This window comes from Mesoplodon mirus (assembly GCF_964341445.2).
Source record: "Mesoplodon mirus genome assembly, chromosome: 16".
Taxonomy (NCBI): Eukaryota; Metazoa; Chordata; class Mammalia; order Artiodactyla; family Ziphiidae; genus Mesoplodon; species Mesoplodon mirus.
In genome coordinates, this window is record NC_138992.1 from 35,669,016 (window position 1) to 35,692,780 (window position 23,765).

Here is a 23,765-nt window from a genome sequence, read left to right on the forward strand (position 1 = left end):
ATTCTGAGCCATGTGGATGACAGGGTCTTGGTGCTCTGGCCAGGTGTCAGGCCTGTGCCTCTAAGGTGGGAGAGTCGAGTTCAGGACATTGGTCCACCAGAGACATCCCAGCACCACGTAATATCAAACAGTGAAAATCTCCCAGAGAACTCCATCTCAACGCCAAGACCCAGCTCCACTCAATGATCAGCAAGCTCTGGTGCTGGACACCCTATGCCAATCAACTAGCAAGACAGGAACACAACCCCATACATTAGCAGAGAGGCTGCCTAAAATCATAATAAGGCCACAGACACCCCAAAATACACCACCAGACATGGACATGCCCAGGAGAAAGACAAGAACCAGCCTCATCCACCAGAACACAGGCACTAGTCCCCTCCACCAGGAAGCCTATACAACCCACTCAACCAACCTTAGCCACTGCGGACAGACACCAAAGAAAAACGGGAACTACGAACCTGCAGCCTGCGAAGAGGAGACCCCAAACACAGTAAGTTAAGCAAAATGACAACACACAGAAATACACAGCAGATGAAGGAGCAAGGTAAAAACCCACCAGACCAAACAAATGAAAGGAAATAGGCAGTCTACCAGAAAAAGAATTCAGAGTAATGATAGTAAAGATGATCCAAAACCTTGGAAATAGAATGGAGAAAATATAAGAAACGTTTAATAAGGACCTAGAGGAACGAAAGAGCAAATGAACAATGATGAGCAACACAAGAAATGAAATTAAAAACTCTCTAGAAGCAATCAATAGCAGAATAACTGAGGAAGAAGAACAGAGAAGTGACCTGGAAGATAAAATAGTGGAAATAAGTACTGCAGAACATAATAAAGAAAAAAGAATGAAATGAATTGAGGACAGTGGCAGAGACCTCTGGGACAACATTAAACACACCAACATTCGAATTATAGGGGTCCCAGAAGAAGAAGCGAAAAAGAAAGGGACTGAGAAAATATTTGAAGAGATTATAGCTGAAAACTTCCCTAATATAGGAAAAGAAATAGTTAATCAAGTCAAGTAAGCAAACAGAGTCAATACAGGATAAATCCAAGGAGAAACAGGCCAAGACACATATTAATCAAACTATAAAAAACTAAATACAACGAAAAAATATTAAAAGCAGCAAGGGAAAAACAACAAATAACACGTACGGGATTCCCCATAAGGGTAACAGCAGATCTTTCAGCAGAAACTCTACAAGCCAGAAGGGAGTGGCAGGAAATATTTAAAGTGATGAAAGGGAAAAAACTACAACCAAGATTATTCTACCCAGCAAGGATCTCATTCAGATTTGATGGAGAAATTGAAACCTTTACAGAAAAGCAAAAGGTAAGAGAATTCAGCACCACCAAACCAGCTTTACAAAAAATGCTAAAGGAACTTCTCTAGGCAGGAATCACAAGAGAAGGAAAAGACCTGTGACAACTAACCCAAAACAATTAAGAAAATGGTAATAGAAACATACATATAAATAATTACCTTAAATGTAAATGGATTAAATGCTCCAACCAAAAGACTGAGACTGGCTGAATGGATACCAAAACAAGACTCGTATATATGCTGTCTACAAGAGACCTACTTCAGACCTAGGGACACATACACACTGAAAGTAGAAGGGATGTAAAGAGATATTACATGCAAATGGAAATCAAAAGAAAGCTGGAGTAGCAATTCTCATATCAGACAAAACAGACTATAAAAGAAAGACTAGTACAAGAGAAAAAGAAGGACACTACATAATGATGAATGGATCGATCCAAGAAGAAGATATAACAATTGTAAATATTTATGCACCCAACATAGGAGCACCTCAGTGCATAAGGCAAACACTAACAGCCATAAAAGGGGAAATCGACAGTAACACAATCATAGTAGTGGAGTTTAACACCCCACTTTCACCAATAGACAGATCATCCAAAATGAAAATAAATAAGGAAACCAAAACTTTAAATGATACATTAAACAAGATGGACTTAAATGATATTTATAGGACATTCCATCCAAAAACAAAAGAATACACTGCCTTCTCAAGTACTCATGGAACATTCTCCAGGATAGATCATATCTTGGGTCACAAATCCAGCCTTGGTAAATTTAAGAAAATTGAAATTGTATCGAGTATCTTTTCCGACCACAAAGCTATGAGAGTAGATATCAATTACAGGAAAAAAATCTGTAAAAAATACAAATGCATGGAGGCTAAACAATACACTAAATAACTAAATAACCAAGAGATCACTTCAGAAATCAAAGAGGAAATCAAAAAATACCTAGAAACAAATGACAATGAAAACACAAAAACCCAAAACCTATGGGATGCAGCAAAAGCAGTTCTAAGAGGGAAGTTTATAGCAATACAATCCTACCTTAAGAAACAGGAAACATCTCACATAAACAACCTAACCCTACACCTAAAGCAATTAGAGAAAGAAGAACCAAAAATCCCCAAAGTTAGCAGAAGGAAAGAAATCATAAAGATCAGATCAGAAATAAATGAAATAGAAATGAAGGAAACAACAGCTAAGATCAATAAACCTAAACGTAGATTCTTTGAGAAGATAAACAAAATTGATAAACCACTTCCAGACTCATCAAGAAAAAAAGGGAGAAGACTCAAATCAATAGAATGAGAAATGAAAAAGGAGAAGTAACAACTGACACTGCAGAAATACAAAGGATCATGAGAGATTACTACAAGCAACTATATGCCAATAAAATGGACAACCTGGAAGAAATGGACAAATTCTTAGAAAAGCACAACCTTCTGAGACTGAACCAAGAAGAAATAGAAAATATAAACAGACCAATCACAAGCACTGAAATTGAGACTGTGATTAAAAATCTTGCAGCAAACAAAAGCCCAGGACCAGAAGGATTCACAGGCGAATTCTATGAAACATTTAGGAGAGTTAACACCTATCCTTCTCAAACTGTTCCAAAATATAGTGGAGGGAAGAACACTCACAAACTCATTCTACAAGGCCACCATCACCCTGATATCAAAACCAGACAACAATGTCACACCAACATAAAAAAATCTAGAGACCAACATCACTGAAGAACATAGATGCAAAAATCCTCAATAAAATACTAGCAAACAGAATCCAACAGCACATTAAAAGGATCATACACCATGATCAAGTGGGGTTTATGCCAGGAATGCAAGGATTCTTCAATATACACAAATCAATCATTGTGATACACCATATTAACAAATTGAAGGAGAAAAACCATATGATTAACTGAATAGATGCTGAAAAAGCTTTCGACAAAATTCAAATCCCTTTTATGATAAAAACTCTTCAGAAAGTATGCACAGGGGGAACTTACCTCCACATAATAAAGGTCTTATATGACAAACCCACAGCCAACATCGTTCTCAATGGTGAAAAACTGAAACCATTTCCACTAGGTTCAGGAACAAGACAAGGTTGCACACTCTCACCACTATTATTCAATATACTTTTGGAAGTTTTAGGCACAGCAATCAGAGAAGAAAAAGAAATATAAGGAATCCAAACCGGAAAAGAAGAAGTAAAAATGTCACTGTTTGCAGATGACATGATACTATATATAGAGAATCCCAAAGATGCTACCAGAAAACTACTAGAGCTAATCAATGAATTTGGTAAAGTAGCTGGATATAAAATTAATGCACAAAAATCTCTTGTATTCCTATACACTAATGATGAAAAATCTTAAAGAGAAATTAAGGAAACACTCCCACTTAACACTGTAGCAAAAAGAATAAAATACCTAGGAATAAAGCTACCTAAGGAGACCAAAGACCTGTATGCAGAACACCGTAAGACACTGATGAAAGAAATTAAAGATGATACAAACAGATGGAGAGATATACCATGTTGTTGGATTGGAAGAATCAACATTGTGAAAATGACTGTACTACCCAAAGCTATCTACAGATTCAATGCAATCATTATCAAGCTACCAATGGCATTTTTCACATAACTACAACAAAAAATTGCACAATTTGTATGGAAACACAAAAGACTCCAAATAGCCAAAGCAATCTTGAGAAAGAGAAACGGAGCTGGAGGAATCAGGCTCCCTAACTTCAGACTATACTACAAAGCTACAGTAATCAAGAGAGTACGGTACTGGCACAAAAACAGAAAGATAGATCAATGGAACAGGATAGAAAGCCCAGAGATAAACCCACGCACATATGGTCACCTTGTCTTTGATAAACGCGGCAAGAATATACAATGGAGAAAAGACAGCCTCTTCAATAAGTGGTGCTGGAAAAACTGGACAGCTACATCTAAAACAATGAAATTAGAACACTCCTTAACACCACAGAAAAAAATAAACTGAAAATGGATTGAAGACCTAAACGTAAGGCCAGCCACTATAAAACTCTTAGAGGAAAACATAGGCAGAACACTCTATGACATAAATCACAGCAAGATCCTTTTTGACCCACCTCCTAGAGAAATGGAAACAAAAACAAAAATAAACAAAATAGGACCTAATGAAAGTTAAAAGCTTTTGCATAGCAAAGGAAACCATAAACAAGACAAAACGACAACCCTCAGAATAGGAGAAAATATTTGCAAATGAAGCAACTGACAAAGGATTAATCTCCAAAATTTACAAGCAGCTCATGCAGCTCAATATCAAAAAAAAAAACCCAATCCAAAAATGGGCAGAAGACCTAAATAGACATTTTTCCAAAGAAGATATACAGATTGCCAACAAACACGTGAAAGAATGCTCAACATCATTAATCATTAGAGAAATGCAAATCAAAACTACAATGAGGTATCACCTCACAGTCAGAATGGCCATCATCAAAAATCTACAAACAATAAATGCTGGAGAGGGTGTGGAGTAAAGGGAACCCTCTTGCACTGTTGGTGGGAATGTAAATTGATACAGCCACTATGGAGAACAGTATGGAGGTCCCGTAAAATACTAATAAGAGAATGATCATATGACTCAGCAATCCCACTACTGGGTATACACTTTGAGAAAACCATAATTCAAAAAGAGTCATGTACCACAATGTTCATTTCAGCTCTATTTACAATAGTCAGGACATGGAAGCAACCTAAGTGTCCATCGACAGATGAATGGATAAAGAAGATATGACACATATATACAGTGGAATAAAACCGAGTCATAAAAGGAAACGAAATTGAGGTATTTGTAGTGAGGTGGATGGACCAAGAATCTGTCATACAGAGTGAAGTAAGTCAGAAAGAGAAAAACAAATACCGTATGCTAACACATATATATGGAATCTAAAAAAAAAGAATGGTCATGAAGAACCTAGGGGCAGGATGGGAATAAAGACACAGACCTACTATAGAATGGACTTAAGGACACGGGGAGGGGGAAGGGTAATCTGAGACAAAGTGAGAGAGTGGTATGTACATATATACACTACCAAATGTAAAATCGATAGCTACTGAGAAGCAGTCGCACAGAACAGGGAGATCAGCTAGGTGACCACCTAGACGGATCGGATAGGGAGGGTGGGAGGGAGGGAGACAAAAGAGGGAAGAGATATGGGGATATATGTATACGTATAGCTGATTCACTTTGTTATAAAGCAGAAACTAACACACCATTGTAAAGCAATTATGCTCCAATAAAGATGTTAAGAAAATCAGAAATAAAAAAAAAAGGAAAAATGTAAGAGAACAAAAGACAGATGGAATAGTCATGATCTCTCAGAATTAAGGCATTATTCATGCTTCACGTACTTTAATAGCAACACAATGCCATACTTCCACACAGTCAATGTTACTAACCCTGTTTAGCATAGAACGGATAGATTTTAAGATCGTGTCAAATTCAAATTCAGCCTGCTAAGAAAACACAGTAATAACAATTAAAAAAAGTCCTATCTGTGGGTCTTCCCTGGTGACGCAGTTGTTGAGAATCTGCCTGTCAGTGTAGGGAATGTGGGTTCAAGCCCTGGACTGGGGAGATCCCACATGGCGCAGAGCAACTAAGTCCGTGCGCCACAACTCCTGAGCCTGAGCTCTAGAGCCTGTGAGCCACAGCTACTGAGCCTGAGTGCCACAACTACTGAAGCCCTCACACCTAGAGCCCATGCTCCTCAACAAGAGAATCCACTGCAATGAGAAGCCCACGCACCACAACAAAGAGTATACCCCGCTCGCCACAACTAGAGAAAGCCCTTGCGCAGCAATGAAGACTCAACACAGCCAAAAATAAAATTAATTAATTAATTTTAAAAAATCCTATGTGTGGGTGAAAAAGGCCAAAGGGTAGTATATGTAATGTGGTCCATGCACATCAAAATGCTCAAACAAATAAATATGTTCTATTTCTCTCAATAAAGTCAGAAAGATAATTTACCCAAGGAAATCAAACACAGATAGTGAGAGGGCCAAATAAAAGCATTTGCTATAAAAACTAAATTATTTATTTTTTAACTGCAGTTTTCAAGTCTATTCAAATTTTATCTTTAAATATTACAAACAAGAAAATCATATTAACTTGGAGAATTAAGGCTCATTGGCATTTTCAAGAAATTACAAGATAAACTTTCCACACCATCCCACACACCCTGAAAGCTCTAATCACCATGTCAAACAGCAATAGTGATTTTAATGTGTAACCTGAACATGGCAGACATCAGTACAGGTTATTTTAGTTCTCATCAGTTCATTACCTCAAATTATAAAAATAAGCAAAGATGTAGTAAAAATGGTTGCTAAAAGAAAACAGGTGATTAACTAACAATGAACTTAGCATAAGAGTAAGGGGTCAGAGTACTGAGTACAAGAAAAGTAGTTGACTAAGAGGAAGCAAACCGAGGTTCCACACATACCTGTATTTTTAGGTGACACTAGACAAGCAAAGGAATCTCCTCAAACTTAGTTTTCTGTAGTGGTTTTGTTCCATAACTTGCTAAGAATGGTTCAGAGTTTAGAGAGAAAATTGCAAGAGAGTTGGAATGTGGAAGGGAAATAACAGACAATATTCTCTGACAGTCATACTGTTTTAAATAGCAGTGAAATTACGATGCAGAGGTACCAGCAGATTCCAGCTTGTCCTCACTCTTCCCACCTTTGTGACTTTTTCCTGACTGTTGGCTCTGCTGGCCAATAGCAACTGCAGGCTCAACTCCAGAAGCAGAAGCAATAACCTCCCATGGACTTGCCTACCAGCCTTTGGTGCTCCCTCCAGCCACTTGGACGTGCCTGGCTTCCCAGGTTCTCTCGGGTGCTACAAATTTTTACCCAGGTCACCCAGCTTCTTCCACAATTGGATAAGGTCTTATTCCTAAAATAAATCCCTTATGTTACAATACTTATAGTGGTTGTCCTGCTCTGACTGAACCCTGATGTATTTCGTCAGCTGAAAAATTAAGGTTTTGGAAGCAAGAGATCTGCGAGTTTTAAAATTTGATGATTCCTTATGCTTAACACTTCCCTGCTTCCTTCTCACAATCATTCACACAGAAACACATTATGATTACAGACAAAATGTGAGTAATGTATCAGGAGGAATAAATGAGAACCATTATAAAGACTGCCATTTAATAATGGTTAGGGAAGGGAGTAAATTATTCTTCACTGTATATCTTTTGAGTTCTACCTGTAATACCTATTGAAAAACAAAAATCTAATGATATTATGGTTCTGTTTGTAGTTCTGTCAAGATTAATCAGCAGAACTAAACAACATCAGATCTAAAAATTCTTGCCTTTATTTGAATCAGTATCTCTCAGGAACACTCACATTCAGTCACTTGATTTGTTAGCTTTACTTAATCATCTAATCATTCGATCTCTCATTATTTCACTCAAATCTTCACGAACTTCCTATTATGTGCTAAGCATGATACTATGTACTTGGTATTCAGAAGTGAATAAAACATGCCAAGTTTTTATACTGCAGTAGCTTTCTTAGTTCAAAATGCCCCCTCCCCTCTCCTGCCACTCGTACTTTGTGGAAACAAATTCAAAAGCCATATATTCTGTGAAACCTTCCCTGAGAACCCACGCACAGAGTTAGTCATTCATTTCTTTCTTTTAATTCTCTATTTGTACCTACATCGATTTTATTTTAGTTTTTTTTTTTTTTTTTTTTTTTTTTTTGCGGTATGCGGGCCTCTCACTGTTGTGGCCTCTCCCGTTGCGGAGCACAGGCTCCGGATGCGCAGGCCCAGCGGCCATGGCTCACGGGCCCAGCCGCTCCGCGGCATATGGGATCCTCCCAGACCGGGGCACGAACCCGTATCCCCTGCATCGGCAGGCGGACTCTCAACCACTGCGCCACCAGGGAGGCCCTTATTTTAGTTTTATCTTTATTCTTTTAAGTTGTGAATATCCGTTTAATGTAACATTTGGGGGCCAAGGATTTATAATAATAAGGAAAATTCCAACATTACAAGTGGAACATTACAAGCATGCAAAATTACACACAGCATCATCTAGCGACAGTGCTACAGAGCCACGTGGGGTTCCATTTTTTGGCACTTCCCCCTCCAATCTCCATCAGTCCCTTCTAAATCACTCCACATTTTTTCTTTAAACATCTTTATTGGAGTATAATTGCTTTACAATGTTGTGTTAGTTTCTGCTGTATAGCAAAGTGAATCAGCTATACGTATACATATATCCCCATATCCCCTCCCTCTTGCATCTCCCTCCCACCCTCCCTATCCCACCTCTCTAGGTAGTCACAAAGCACTGAGCTGATCTCCCTGTGCTATGCAGCTGCTTCCCACTAGCTATCTATTTTACATTTGGTAGTGTATATATGTCAATGCTACTCTCTCACTTTGTCCCAGCCTCCCCTACCCCTCCCCACGTCCTCAAGTCCATTCTCTACGTATGTGTATTTATTTCTGTGCTGCCCCTAGGTTCATCAGAACCTTTTTTTTTTTTTTTAGTTTCCATATATACCTACATCAATTTTAGATTAATTTATTTTATTCTTCTGTTTATGTGTTATGTCACATCTATTAGCCTGCAATGTCTTATATGCATGAAATGTGTTTATCTCAATTTTGATGTGGCTTTTCTATAATCCTAAGTATCTTTACTTATGTCTATCAGAGGACTTTCCACATTGTACTTGAATAGTTAATTAACCTGTCTGTTTTTCTGATTGGGTGATGAGCTCTGAAAGGGACAGACACATATTAGAAGTTATTTTGTTTTGTATTTTTGGTGTAAAAGACATTCCATGGCATAAATTGGATGTTCAAAAGTCTGTTAATTTTTGACAAGGGTGCCAAGACCATTCAATGGGAAAAGAAGACTCTCTTCAGCAAATGGTGCTGGGACAACTGGATATCCAATATGCAAAAGAATGAGGTTGGGGTTTTATCACATACTGTATACAAAAATAAACAAACAAAAAACATTAAAATAAATCAACAACCTAATTATAAGCACTAAACCCATAAAACTCTTAGAATAATACAGGGATAAACCTTCATGACCTTGAATTTGGCAATGGATTCTTAGATATGACACCAAAAGCATAGGCAACAAGAGAAAAAAACAGATGAGACTTCACTGAAGTTAAAAACTTGTGCATCAAAGATCATTATCAAGAAAATGAAAAGATCATTTGTAAATCATATATCTGATAAGGGTATAGTACTCATAATAAATAAAGAACTCCTGGCCCAGATCAAGATGGTGGAACAGAAGGATGTGGAGCTCACCTCCTCTCACAAATAAATAAAAAATACATCTAGATGTGGAACAATTCTCACAGAATACCTACTGAATGCTGGCAGAAGATCTCTTACAATCAAAGCTGCAAGAAATATCACCACGTAACCGGGAAGGACAAAAGAAAAAAGAAAAAAGAAATCAGGACAGGACCTGTACTCCTGGGAGGGAGCTGTGAAAGAGGAAAGGTTTGCCCAAGCTGGGAAACCCCTGCTTTGGCTGGGAGATCAGCTGGGATAGATAGGGAGCTTCAGAGGCTCAGAGGAGAGTGCAGCAGCCAGAGTGCAGCAGGCAGAACAGAGAGAGACCAGCACAGATGGTCCTGGCCACCTCGATGCACTCCCAAACCCAAGACGTGTGCCTGCTGGTGTGTGCGGGGACTGGGGTGTTGAAACTTGAGCTTCAGCAGACAGACTGGGGAGAGGACTGGGGTTGGCTGGACGGAGACAGCCTGAAGGGACTGGAGTGTGGTCGGAGCCGCAACCTCCTGGTCTGCTGTTGCTAATACACTCTCCGAAGGGAGGGGTGGGGCCCCACCATAGCATCCTCATTGTTGGAGTGCTCACAGCAGGCACAGCTACACATCTACAGGGCCTGGGAGCATGCAAGTGCCAGTGGTTGCCCACACATGGAGGTGAGGTTGAAATCTGAGCTGATGCCCAGGGGCTGAACTACTTCGGTGGATTTACTCCACTGGTGGCTTTGGGAGTGCAGTGCCTGCAGGACATCCAAGTGGATTACTAGCACTACTGTGCCTGGGGATAAAACCCAGTCTAGTAGTAATGAATAGCAGACTAAATGACACAGAAGAATGAATACGTGATCTGGAAGAGACAGAGTAATGGAAATTACCCAGTCAGAACTGCAGACAGAAAGACAAATTAAAAAAAAAAAATGAAAGCAACATATGAGATCTACGAAATAATATAAAGTGTGCCAACCTACGCATAATAGGGGTTCCAAAAAGAGAAGGGAGAGAGAAGGGGATCAAACATGTATTTGAAGAAATTATGGGTGAAAAATTCCCAAACCTGGGGAAGTAAACATATTCAAGTAAAGGAAGCACAGAGGGTCCCAAACAAGAGGAAACTAAACAGACCTACATAACAACATATCATAACTAAAATGGCAAAAGTTATAGAGAGGATTGTAAAGGCAACAAGAGAAAAGTGAAGAGTTAAGTTACAAGGGAACCCCCATAATGCTATCAGCTGATTTCCTATAGAAATGTTGCAGACCAGAAGGGACTAGCAAGATGGATTCAAAGTCCTCAAAGGAAAAAACCAACAACCGAGGATACTCTACCCAGCATGATTATCATTTAGAATAGGAGAGAGAAAGAATTTCTCAGACAAGTAAGAACTAAAGGAGTACAGCAATACTAAAGCTATCCTAAAAGAAATATTGAAAGGTCTTCTCTAAATACAAAAGAAACAAGAATCTATAGGAAAGAGAACATCACAGCTGGAAAGTAAATCACTTAAATAAACCAGTACATAGATAAAAAAAAAATTTTCTGTGAAAGTGATGATAACTACAATGAACATCAAAAAGATAAACATGAAAATTTGTAAAAGAGAACACCAAAATCATAAAATGTGGGAGAAGGGAGTAAGAAAATGTAAACTTTTTTTTTCAGAATGTGTTTGAGCCTATATGACTGTCAGTCTAAAGCAAGCAGTTATAGTAATGGTATAACATAACTGAAAAACTGGTAACCACAAATCAAAAACATACAATAGATTCACAAAAACCAAAAAGAAGAGAACACAAGTGTAGTACAAAAGAAAACCATCAAACCAGAAAAGGAAAAACAAAAAGAAAAAGAAGGGAACAAAGAAGAAATACAAAATCAACTGGAAAACAAGGTTTAAAATGGCAATAAATACATATCTACCAATATTTACCTTAAATGTCAATGGACTAAATACTCCAATCAAAAGACACAGAGTACCAGATTGGATAATGAAACAAGAGCCTACAATATGCTGCCTACAAGAGACCAGTTTAGGGCAAAGGAAACACATAGATTGAAAGTGACAGGATGGAAAAAGCTATTTCATGCAAATGGAAATGACAAGAAAGTGAGGGTAGTAATACTCATATCAGACAAAATAGACTTTAAAACAAAGGCCATAGAGAAAGATAAAGAAGGACAGCATATAATACAAGAAGAAGGTATTATACTCATTAACATACATGCACCCAATATAGGAGTACCTAGATACATAAAACAAATACTAATAGACACAAAGAAAGAAACTGACAGGATACAATAATAGTAGGAGAGTTTCACACCCCAATGACATCAATGGACAGATCTTCCAGTCAGAAGAATCAATACAGCAATAGAGATCCTAAATGACACAATGGAACAGATAGACTTAATTGATATTTTCAGGACATTACATCCAAAAAAACCATAATACGCATTCTTTTCAAGTGCACATGGAACATTCTCGAGGATAGACCACATAGTAGGACACAAAACAAGACAACAAATTTAAGATAGAAATTATTTCAAGCATCTTTCCTGTCCACAATGACATGAAACTAGAAATCAAGCACAGAAAGAGAAACAAGAAAAAAATGATTACATGGAGACTAAACAACATGCTACTAAAAAAACCAATGATCGATGATGAAACCAAAGGGGAAATAAATACCTTGAGACAAATGACAACGAAAACACAACCATACAAAATCTATGGGATGCAGCAAAAGCATTTCTAAGAGGGAAGTTCATACAGGTCTTCCTCAAAATCAAGAAAATCTCAAATAAACAATCTAACCTACCACCTAAAAGAATTAGAAAAAGAACAAACAAAACCTAAAGTCAGCAAAAGGAAGGAAATAATAAATAACAGAAAGGAAACAAATAAAATAGAGATTTAAAAAATAGAAAAAAAATCAATAAAACCAAGAGCTGGTTTTTCTTCTTCTTTTTTTTAAAAAAAATATTTATTTATTTATTTCATTGGACCAGGTCTTAGTTGCAGCATGTGGGATCTATGTTGCCATGTGCGGGATTGTCAGTTGTGGCATATGGGATCTTTTGGTTGTGGCATGTGGGATCTTTAGTTGTGGCATGCGGGATCTTTAGTTGCAGCATGTGGGATTTAGTTCCCTGACCAGGGATCAAACCTGGGCCCCCTGCCTTGGGAGTGTGTAGTCTTAGCCACTGGACCACCAGCGAAGTCCCAAGAGTTGGTTCTTTGAAAGGGTAAACAAAATTAAAAGACCTCTGGACAGGCTCACCAAGAAGAGGGGACAGAAACAAAATAAGAAATGAAGGAGGAGAGATAACAACCTATGCCACAGAAATACAAAAAAAAAAAAAAAACCCTAAGAGAATACCATGAACAATTATATGCCAACCAACTGGACAAGCTAGAAGAAATGCACAGGTTTCTAGATACATACAGCCCACCAAAACTGAATCAAGAAGAAATAGATAATTTGAACAGACTGATCAGTAGAAGTGAAATAGAATCTGCAGTTAAAAAAAGAAAAATCCTTGCAAACAAAAGTCCAGGGCCAGATGGCTTCCCTGGGGAATTCTACCAAACACACAAAGAACTTATACCAATCCTTCTCAAATTCTTCCAAAAGACTAAGGAGGACGGAACACTCCCAAAGTCATCCTATGAAGCCACCATCACCCTGATACCAAAACCAGACAAAGACACTATCAAAAAAGAAAATTACAAGTCAATATCTTTGATGAATATAGATGCAAAAATTCTCAACAAAATATTAGCAAACCAAATGTAACAACACATAAAAAAGATCACACACCATGATCGAGCTGGATTCACCGCAGGGTCACAAGGATGGTTCAACATATGCAAATCAATCAACATAAGCAAATACACCACGCATCAACAAAAGAAAAGACAAAAACCACATGATCATCTTAATAGATACACAAAAAGCATTTGACAAAATTCAACATCCACTCATGATAAAACCTCTTACCAAAGAGGGTATAGAGGGAACATATCTCAACATAATAAAAGCTAATTTATGACAAACCACAGCCAACATAATGCTCAATGGGTGAAAAGCTGAAAGCATTCCTGCTAAAATCTGGAACAAAACAAGGATGCCCACTCTCACCACTTCTATTCAACACAGTATTGGAAGCCCTAGCCACAGCAATCAGACAAGGAAAAGAAATAAAAGGTAACCAAATTGGAAGGGAAGAGGTAAAGCTGTCACTAAATGCAGATGACATGATATTATATACAGAAAACCCTAAAGACTCCACACAAAAACTGCTAGTACTGATAAACAAATTCAGCAAGGTAGAAGGATACAAGATTAACATACAGAAATCGGTTTCATTTCTTTACACTAACAATGAAATATCAGAAAGGGAAAGTAGAAAACAATCTTTTAAAATTACATCAAAAAAAATCTAGAAATAAACCTCACCAAGGAGGTGAAAGACTTATATGCTGAGAACTTTAAAACAATGATAAAGGAAATTGAAGATGATTCAGATAAATGGAAAGATAGCCCATGCTCTGGGACTGAAAGAATTAATAGTTAAAATGGCCATCCTACCCAAAGCAAACTACAGATTTAATGCGATCCCTTTCAAATTACTTATAACATTTTTCACAGAACTAGAACAAATATTTCAAAAATTTATATGGAACCATAAAAGTCCCAGAATTGCCAAAGCAATATTGAGGAAAGAGAACAAACCTAGAGGCAAAACCCTCCCAAACTTCAGACATTACTACAAAGCTACAGTGATCAAAACAGTGTGGTACTGGCACAAAAAAGAGACATATGGATCAGTGGAGTGGAATAGAGAGCCCAGAAATAAACCCACATACCTATGGTCAATTAATCTTCGACAAAGGAGGAGAAGTCTCTTTAGCAAGTGGTGTTGGGAAAGCTGGACAGCTGCATGTAAATCAATGAAGTAGAACACTCCCTCACACCCTACACAAAAATAAACTCAAAATGGTTTAAAGACCTACATATAAGACATGACACCATAAAAATCTTAGAAGAGAACATAGGCAAAACATTCTCTGACATAAATCATACCAATGTTTTCTTACGTCAGTCTCCCAAGGCAAAAATAAACAAACGGGACCTAATCAAACTTATAAGCTTTTGCACAGCAAAGGAAAGCATAAACAAAATGAAAAGACAACCTACAGACTGGGAGAAAATATTTGTAAATGATGTAACTGACAAGGGCTTAATTTACAAAATATGCAAACAGCTCATACAACTCAATAACAAAAACAAACAAACAACCCAATCGAAAAATGGGCATAAGACCTAAATAGACATCTCTCCAAAGAAGATATACAGATGGCTAATAGGCACATGAAAAGATGCTCAACATCGTTAATTATTAGAGCAATGCAAATCAAAACTACAATGAGGTATCACTTCACACCAGTCACAATGGACATCATTAAAAAGTCTACACAAAAAAGAGGTAAAGAAGATATCTCTTCTTTCATGCATCTGTTTAAGGAGAAATGATGTTTTGCATCCTAAATTTAGTTCAGAGAATCTGATTTGATAAAATATTGAGACCTTTCATAATATTTTTATTTTCTCATGTCATAGGGAAACTTGTATGAATATTGACATCTATTGCTAACTTGTTATCTATGTAAGTAAATCTGTACTTGAAAATGATTTGAATAAAGAGTCTCACAGACTCTAAGACTTTACAAATTATTGCCATGTTCTGTGATTACAATTTTCAAAAGAAAACTGAAATTCTGATTGGTTATCTTACTAGTCATTTTTTGTAATAGGAATAACAGTGTAACTGGAATCTCTATATTTCTAAACTGTATAAATTCTTGTAAATTTCTTCTGTCTGAACAGAATAAAACCATTGGCATTCCCTCCCTGCACCAAAAAGACTTCTACACATAATAAATACTGGAGTGGCTGTGGAGAAAAGGGAACCCTCCTACACTGTTGGTGGAAATGTAAATTGGTGCAGCCTCTATGGAAAACAGTATGGAGCTTCCTTAAAAAACTAAAAAAAGAGTTGCCATATGATCCAGCAATCCCACTCCTCGGTATATATCCAGACAAAACTCTAATTCAGAAAGATACATGTACCCCAATGTTTATAGCAGCACTATTTACAATAGCAAGGACACGGAAGCAACCTAAATGTCCATTGACAGATGAATGCATAAAGAAGATGTGGTACACATACACAATGGAATATTACTCAGCCATTAAGAAGAAAGAAATAATGCCATTTGTAGCAACAGGGATGGACTTAGAGATTTTCATACTAAGTGAGGTAAGTCAGAGAAAGACAAATACCATATGATATCACTTATATATGGAACCTAAAATATTGTACAAATGAACTTATTTACAAAACAGAAATAAACTCAGACATAGAAAACAAACTTATGGTTACCCAAGGGGGAAAGGGGGTAAGCGGAGGGATAAAGTAGGAGTTTGGGATTAGCAGGTACAAACTACTATATATAAAACAAACAACAAGGTCCTACTGTATAGCACAGAGAAATATTCAATATCTTGTAAGAAACCCTAATGGAAAAGAATATAAAAAAGAATATATATGTATATTTATAACTGAGTCACTTTGCTGTACACCAGAAACTAACACAACATTGTAAATCGATTTACTTCAATAAAAATTTTAAAAATTTAAAAGTTAAATAAAAAAAGAACTCCTACAAATCATCAACTAAAAGACAACTCAATTTAAAAATGGGCAAGGGACTTCCCTGGTGGCGCAGTGGTTAAGAAACTGCCTGCCAATGCAGGGGACGTGAATTTGAGCCCTGGTCCGGGAAGACCCCACATGCCGCGGAGCAACTAAGCCCGTGTGCCACAACTACTGAGCCTGCACTCTAGAGCCCACAAGCCACAACTACTGAGCCCGTGTGCCACAACTACTGAAGCTCGTGCACCTAGAGCCCGTGCTCTGCAACAAGAGAAGCCACTGCAATGAGAAGCCTGCGCACTGCAACGAAGAGTAGCCCCCACTCGCCACAACTAGAGAAAGCCTGCACGCAGCAACAAAGGCCCAACGCAGCCAAAAATAAAAATTAAAAAAAAGAAAGGGCAAAGACTTGAATAAACATTTTTTTCAAAGAAGATCTACAAAGGCAACAAGCACAAGAACCTGATAAGGAAAGACTTTAAAAAAATCTGACTTTGAATATAATGGATTTTAAGGGAAAATGTGAATGAATCCTTAGCCTGAAGTGGAACCTTTCATCAAACAACAAGCTTTAAAAAAAAAATTCTGACACGACCTTAAATTTGTAATAATTGCAGTGTAACAGTGGTAGGACTAGCAGATTTCCAAGCAAAATCATCAGCTACAATTACAAAATATATTTAATGATCATCATGAAATGCAGAACAATACCAAAACACTTAGGTTGGGCATGCTAAAGACTGTATCATCAATTGTTCTTCTGTCAATGAAATATTAGAACGTGGAGAAAGTTTCTCAACCATTTCCCACCTGCTGGCCATATTCCACTCAAGGGCTGGATTCTGAGAATTTCTTTCATTCTCTGTTAGCACCCCTCCTGTGCCGCTTTCCTTCTCTGGTTTTAGTTGATCCCACTGCGCAGTACCAATATTGATGGACTGCAGATCGATTTGGTATTGTCTGTCTTCAATTTCTGATCCAGGGTCTCGAAGAATTCCTAAATTCAAGGCTCTCCTGTAAAGGCAGTGAAAAAAAGTGAATAGATAAAGTAAGTATTCTATGTTTACTTTGCTCGCTAACATCATGTTATTACCTTTTTTTCCCTTTGGATTACTGGGTTAATCAAATCTATGAGGCAGGTATTAGAAAGTTACCACATACTAATGACTTGAAAACATACCCAAAACTTAGCACTTAACAGTATCTACCCTATAATGATTTCTTACATTATTCCCAGCACTGTGCTATTTTTCTAAGTACTTTCACATTTATGATTTAAATCCTTGAGATGTTGTGAGGTCGTATTATTATCTCCATTTTTACTAAAGAGAAAGTAATGCAGAGAGGTTAAAAGACTTAGCCAAAGTTACTGAGCTACTATGTGGACAAAATTGCAACTTAAATCCAGGGTTTTGCCTCAAAACCCTGTCTTCTTTGCAATGCTAAACATCTACTTTCCCTTCCTCAGCACTCTGATGTCTTGTTAGGAAAGGTGATGAAGACTTGTTAATCTATTTAACTCCCCCACCTTTTGCCTTTGGTCCTTTATATAACCCATCATCATACAGACTAAATTGTTGACAAGAGTACATTGCTTACTGACGTAGAAACACAGTAAGGATTACTGGTCCATATAGAGTTGGAACTTTGATCTTATTGGACACTAAGCAAATGAATAAAATTATCAGCAGCTTAAAGCTAGATTAGAGGAAGTAAATGGTTAAATTCATGAAGGTTTTAGACTGAAAATAGCAAGGCAGTGTGGTAGGGTAGGAAGAAAAGCATTCAGGATTCGGAAGCTGGATAAGACTAAGTTTGTGTGTTTGTAATTTTTTAGTTATGTTGGTTCACAGATGCTTTAAAGTGAGTAATCAAAAGGAAAGTAACATTTGTCCCCCATGAAAGTTTCAATCAACACAAAAGTGAAATTACATAGACCATAAAAATAGTTTTACTACCATAGATACCATTGCAGTGATTAGAAAAGAAATATAATTAATTCTATCAATTGAATACTAATGAAACTAATTAGTGGAGGGAGAAGGGAGGGAAGCACTGAGTCCTCGTGTGAAAACTACAGAGAGACAGTATGAATGTGATCAAGACTACCTCTTGTCTAAGTAAACAGTGTGGGTCAGACCATGCCCAGAAGCTGGTCAAATACTCATGGAAGGTGGATGACCACTGAGACTCAAGATGGCAGATGTCTGGGCCAGATACACAGGAATGGAGATGGCATGCATTAGGCCAGGCAAGGTGAGGGCTAAGGCTAATGAATTCAAGTGAAGAGAGGAGCAGGGAGAGGACTGCAAATGAATGAACAGGCAGCTCAGGTAGGGAAATATCACAAGGTGTTAATGATAAGAGAAGAGGGAAACAAACAGGCATTGGTCCATAAGTCATAGTGGGAACCAGAGAAACTGAATGAATGGACTCTCATTATTCCTAAGGTAAGAGCTGAACCTGGTTTTTGTTTTCTTTTTTCTAACTTAGAAAATTACAATATAGGAATGGGCATGCAAGGAAAGGTGGCTTGAAGTTTTACATGAACCCAAGAATTGCATTAAAAATAAGGCCCATAAAACCGGCCACGAACCCTTTCATTTTGCCTTAATGAAGGCAAAGAAAAAAGGAGTGAATAAGGGTGCAGGTGAGAGGGAGCAACATTGTGAGTACACCTATTTCGGTCAAATGCTCTCCTTTCATTTCAATATTGGTGTAAACCTGTTAATTCTAAAGGCACAGCTCGAACTTCACTTTCTATGAAGCCTTTCCTGACCACCATTTCTTCGAACTCCCTTCCTCCCAAATCTGTGCTCTTAGGGTCCTTCTGTACTTATAAGTACAAGAATATCACAATGATCTGTCAGTCTTTCTCAATGTAGCATACCTTTTTTTTTTTTTTTGCAGTACGCGGGCCTCTCACTGTTGTGGCCTCTCCCGTTGCGGAGCACAGGCTCCAGACGCGCAGGCCCAGTGGCCATGGCCCACGGGCCCAGCCGCTCCGCGGCATGTGGGATCCTCCCGAACCAGGGCACGAACCCGTGTCCCCTGCATCAGCAGGTGGACTCTCAACCACTGCACCACGAGGGTAGCCCCTAGCATACATTTCTTGAAGTCAGAAACTACATCTCCTAGTAAGCAATCAGTAAATGCTGTTTCAATTCACTGATTTGAACTGACACAAATCTTTACAAATCTCAAGTGGAGAATCTATCTGTCCACAGCAATAAGAACACACAGTCTTTAGACAGTAAACTGCTGCTGCAGGGCCACATAAACTCTGACATACAGCAAATATCTTTGGCAGTGGGTGGCCTAGCTTATTTCCCTAGATTATTATTCCCCATATAAAAGTTTTATTTACTTATTTTAAACTAGCCAATACTTTCTACATTTTACATAAATTCCCTAAGCCTACTTTTAAAGAAAAAATACTTTAAAAAATCCCTTTGAAGGAAGAAAAAGTATGTTTAGAAATAAAATTAGTACTATATTAAAAGACAAACAAAGCAACCTAGCCCAACGTTAACATCAGCCTTTATATTTTTTCTTGGCACTTGGAGAAACTGCAAAGTCATAAGATAAAAACCAGAGAAACACCAAATGTCATTAGTTTTCACCTACGCTTGAAATGCCCCATATTTACTCTTGGCCTTAAATCAAGCTATTTTCCTCCTGTCATCTGTCTGTGGAAAACATGACTTTCCACAGGTTCTTCTTCTCATGTAAAAATGGGTTGTATATTGAGCAATAGCTTAATACTTCTAAACATGCTAATTTCAAACTTTTAAGTTTTCTAAGAACCAGGGTTTGAGATTTTACACTTTTCTTTCTGTTTGCTTTTGAAATTGAAAAATATATTTGTCATTTTAACCTGATTTGAAAGTTCAGAGAAATGTACAGTATGTGGGTATATAAATCCAACTTAAAAGTTAATTGCAAAACCATTTAAATCTGAGTTGTAGAAAACAGGATAAGCAAAAGACTAATGTGAACTCTGGTCTCAGATTTTTCAATGATCCATGAGCTTGGAGAAATTATTTAACTTCTGTTTTAATTATTTCAATATTAAAACTATTATAGAAATAAATAAAATGACTGAAAATTAAACTATTCATAAAGAGGTCCATTATAAATTTTATGACCATTCCTGAAGTACATTATCTTATATGGTTTTGAATGAATAATATATCTAATTACCAACTAATCATAGATGCACGACACCATGATAAAACAAAGTCAACTTTTCTAATTATGAAAAAACTATTAATGAAAACTATAAAGATAAATGCTCTTTAATATTTACATGGTTACCTGTTTCCAAAATATGGCATATTAGAAAGTCAGATTGAATCTTCTGATTGAAACAAGTAAAATGCTTGCAGACAATTTAAAGCATCTTTTTAAACACACTTCAGAGCTGGCACTAGAGAATAGAAGGTGCAAAGCCACCCCCAAAAAGTGAAATTAAGAACACTAATAAATAAGCACCTGCCAAAGCCAGCTTTTGCTCTTAGGGTTTCTGCTGAATCCTGCAGAGAGTGATTTTCTGATAATCCCACAGGAGGAGATAAAGCTCAAGGCCCACCTAAGGAGATGGATGAATCTATTTATAGGAGACTGCATAAAAAGCGGGGGTCATGAAGGGCTACATCAACCTTCAAAGGGTGAATTAAAAACAGCTCTCCTAGGAAGACTTGTGATAGAACAGTTCTGTGTCTTGACTGTGACGGTGGTTACATGAATGTACATATGTGGTAAAACTGCACTTAACTAGACACACATATAGACATATAAATACAAATGATTAAAAATAAAACTGGCGAGGGAAGTTCCTGGTGGTCCAGTGGTTAGGACTCCATGCTTCCACAGCAGGGGGCACAGGTTCGATCCCTGGTCAGGGAACTAAGATCCTGCATGCCACATGGCATGGCCAAAAAACAAAACAAAACAACAACAAAAAAAACCTTGTGAAATCTAAATGCAATTGTGGATTGTACTGATGTCAATTTCCTGGTTTAGATATTGTACTATAGTTATGCAAGAAGTTATGCAAGATCTGAAACCATAAAACGCCTAGAAGAAAACACAGGGGTGTCTGCTCTATGACACTGGTCTTGGCAATGATTTTTTGGATTTGACACCAAAAGCAAAGGTAACAAAAGCAAAAATAAACAAGTGCGACTACATCAAACTAAAAATCTTCTACTCAGCAAAGGAAACTGCCAACAAAATGAAAAGGCAACCTCTAGAATAAAAATATTTCAAGTATATGTCTGATAAGGGGTTATACTCAAAATATAAGAGGAACTCATATAACTCAATAGCAAAAAACAACCCAATTAAGAAAATCAGGGCCTCCCTGGTGGCGCAGTGGTTGAGAGTCCGCCTGCCGATGCAGGGGATACGGGTTCGTGCCCCGGTCTGGGAGGATCCCATATGCCGCGGAGCGGCTGGGCCTGTGAGCCATGGCCGCTGGGCCTGCGCATCCGGAGCCTGTGCTCCGCAACGGGAGAGGCCACAACAGTGAGAGGCCCGCATACCGCAAAAAAAAAAAAAAAAAAAAAAAAGAAAATCAGCAAAGGATCTGAATAGACATTTTCCCAAAGACATGTAATTGGCCAAAAGGTATTGATACATGAAAAGGTGCTCACTAATCATCAGGAAAATGCAAATCAAAACCATAATGAGACATCACCTCATACCTGTTAAGATATCTATTAGCAATAAGACAAGGGATAATAAATGCAGGGAGGATATGGAAAAAAGGGAACCCTTGTACACTGTTGGTGGGAATGTAAACTCATACAGCCACTATGTAAAACAGTATGGAGGTTCCTCAAGGAATTAAAAATAGAACCAGCATATGACCCAGCAATCCCACTTCTGGGTATATATCCAAAAGAAATGAAACGATTAATCACAAAGAGATATCTGTACTCCATGTTCATGGCAACATTGTTCACAAAAGCCTTTTCCATACCTTGTATGGAAACAACCTAAGTGTCCATCAATGAATAAATGGATCAAGAAAATATGGCATCTGCAGTTGACACTTGAACAATTTGGGGCTTAGGGGCACCAACCCTCCAAGCAGTTATGAATCCATGTATAAGTTATGGTCAGCCCTCCATATCCACAGTTCCTCCTCCACAGTTCAGTGGTTCTACATTCACAGTATTTACTATTGAAAAAAAAAAAAAGTGTATGAGTGGACCCGTATTGCAGTGTTCAAGGGTCAACTGTATATACAATGAAATATCATTCAGCCTTAAAAAAGGAAAATCCTATTATTTACAACAACATAGATAAACCCGGAGTGCTTATTTATATTACACTGAGTGAAATAAGCCAGAGAAAGACAAATATTGCATAATATCACTTATATGTGGAATTTTTAAAAATGTCAAATTCATAGAAGCAGAGAATAGAAAAGTGGTCGCCGTGGGCTATGAAGTTGGGGAAATAGGAAGCAGTTGGCTAAAAGGCACAAACTCTGTGTTATAAAATGAATAAGGTCTGAGGATATAATGTATAACATCATGGTGAATATAGTTGATAACACTGTATTATATAATTGAAATTTACTAAGAATTTGCTAAGAGAGTAGAATTTACATGTTCTCACACACACACAAAAGGTGATGGATGTGTTAACTCAATGGGGGAATCCTTTCACAACGTATACATATATCAAATCATAAAGTTGTACACTTTGAATATCTTACAATTTTATTTGTCAATTATAGCTCAATAAAGCTGGTGAAAGGTTACGCTGAAGGGAACTGGGTAAAGGGCACACAGGAGATGTATTTGCAACTTCATGTGACTCTACAAGTATTTCAAACTTAAAAAAGTTTAAAAAAATGGAAAAAAGCCCTCCTAATGCCTATGCTGAAAGAGACGAGATAACTTACCAACTTACCCATTTTGACCTTAGGCTTAGCAACAGGTAAACAGGGGAAAAAAATCCCTCTAAGACTTTGCCATCGTAAGACAGCACTTGGGGGTTTGAGTTTCCAATGTGGCATGAAAAAATTTTAATTTGGAGAGGCTTGTGCCAGGTAGACAGTGCTACCAGATGACAGGTAAAAGCAAATTCTCTTGAGATGAACTCAATCTGAACTCAAAGAATTTCTGCAGATTTGGTTCCAAGTGAAATGAGAGACTAATAGATACAATGGGCAGAAGAAACAGACCCTCAAAGACCTCACAAACTGGATTAGTACACGTGAAATATAAAATAATTGTTTAAAAAGAAGAAAAAGTATTTTAAAAATATAAGCAGGATCAAGAAGATATACAAAAGATGCTCCACATCATATGTCAACAGGGAAGAGCAAATTAAAACAAAAAGATACCATTGCA

The 23,765-nt window shown here is 37.5% G+C and overlaps 1 protein-coding gene across 9 annotated transcripts in view; it reads right to left on the reverse strand.

The window, feature by feature from the left end:
• VPS13B (vacuolar protein sorting 13 homolog B) overlaps nucleotides 1–23,765 on the reverse strand; it is a 791,361-nt gene that overhangs the window by 317,348 nt on the left and 450,248 nt on the right. For all 9 annotated transcript variants that reach the window (XM_082600778.1, XM_082600779.1, XM_082600780.1 and 6 more), the window contains one exon: nucleotides 17,206–17,409. In XM_082600778.1, the coding sequence (XP_082456904.1) occupies nucleotides 17,206–17,409 (204 nt within the window). The remainder of the gene's footprint in view (nucleotides 1–17,205; nucleotides 17,410–23,765) is intronic.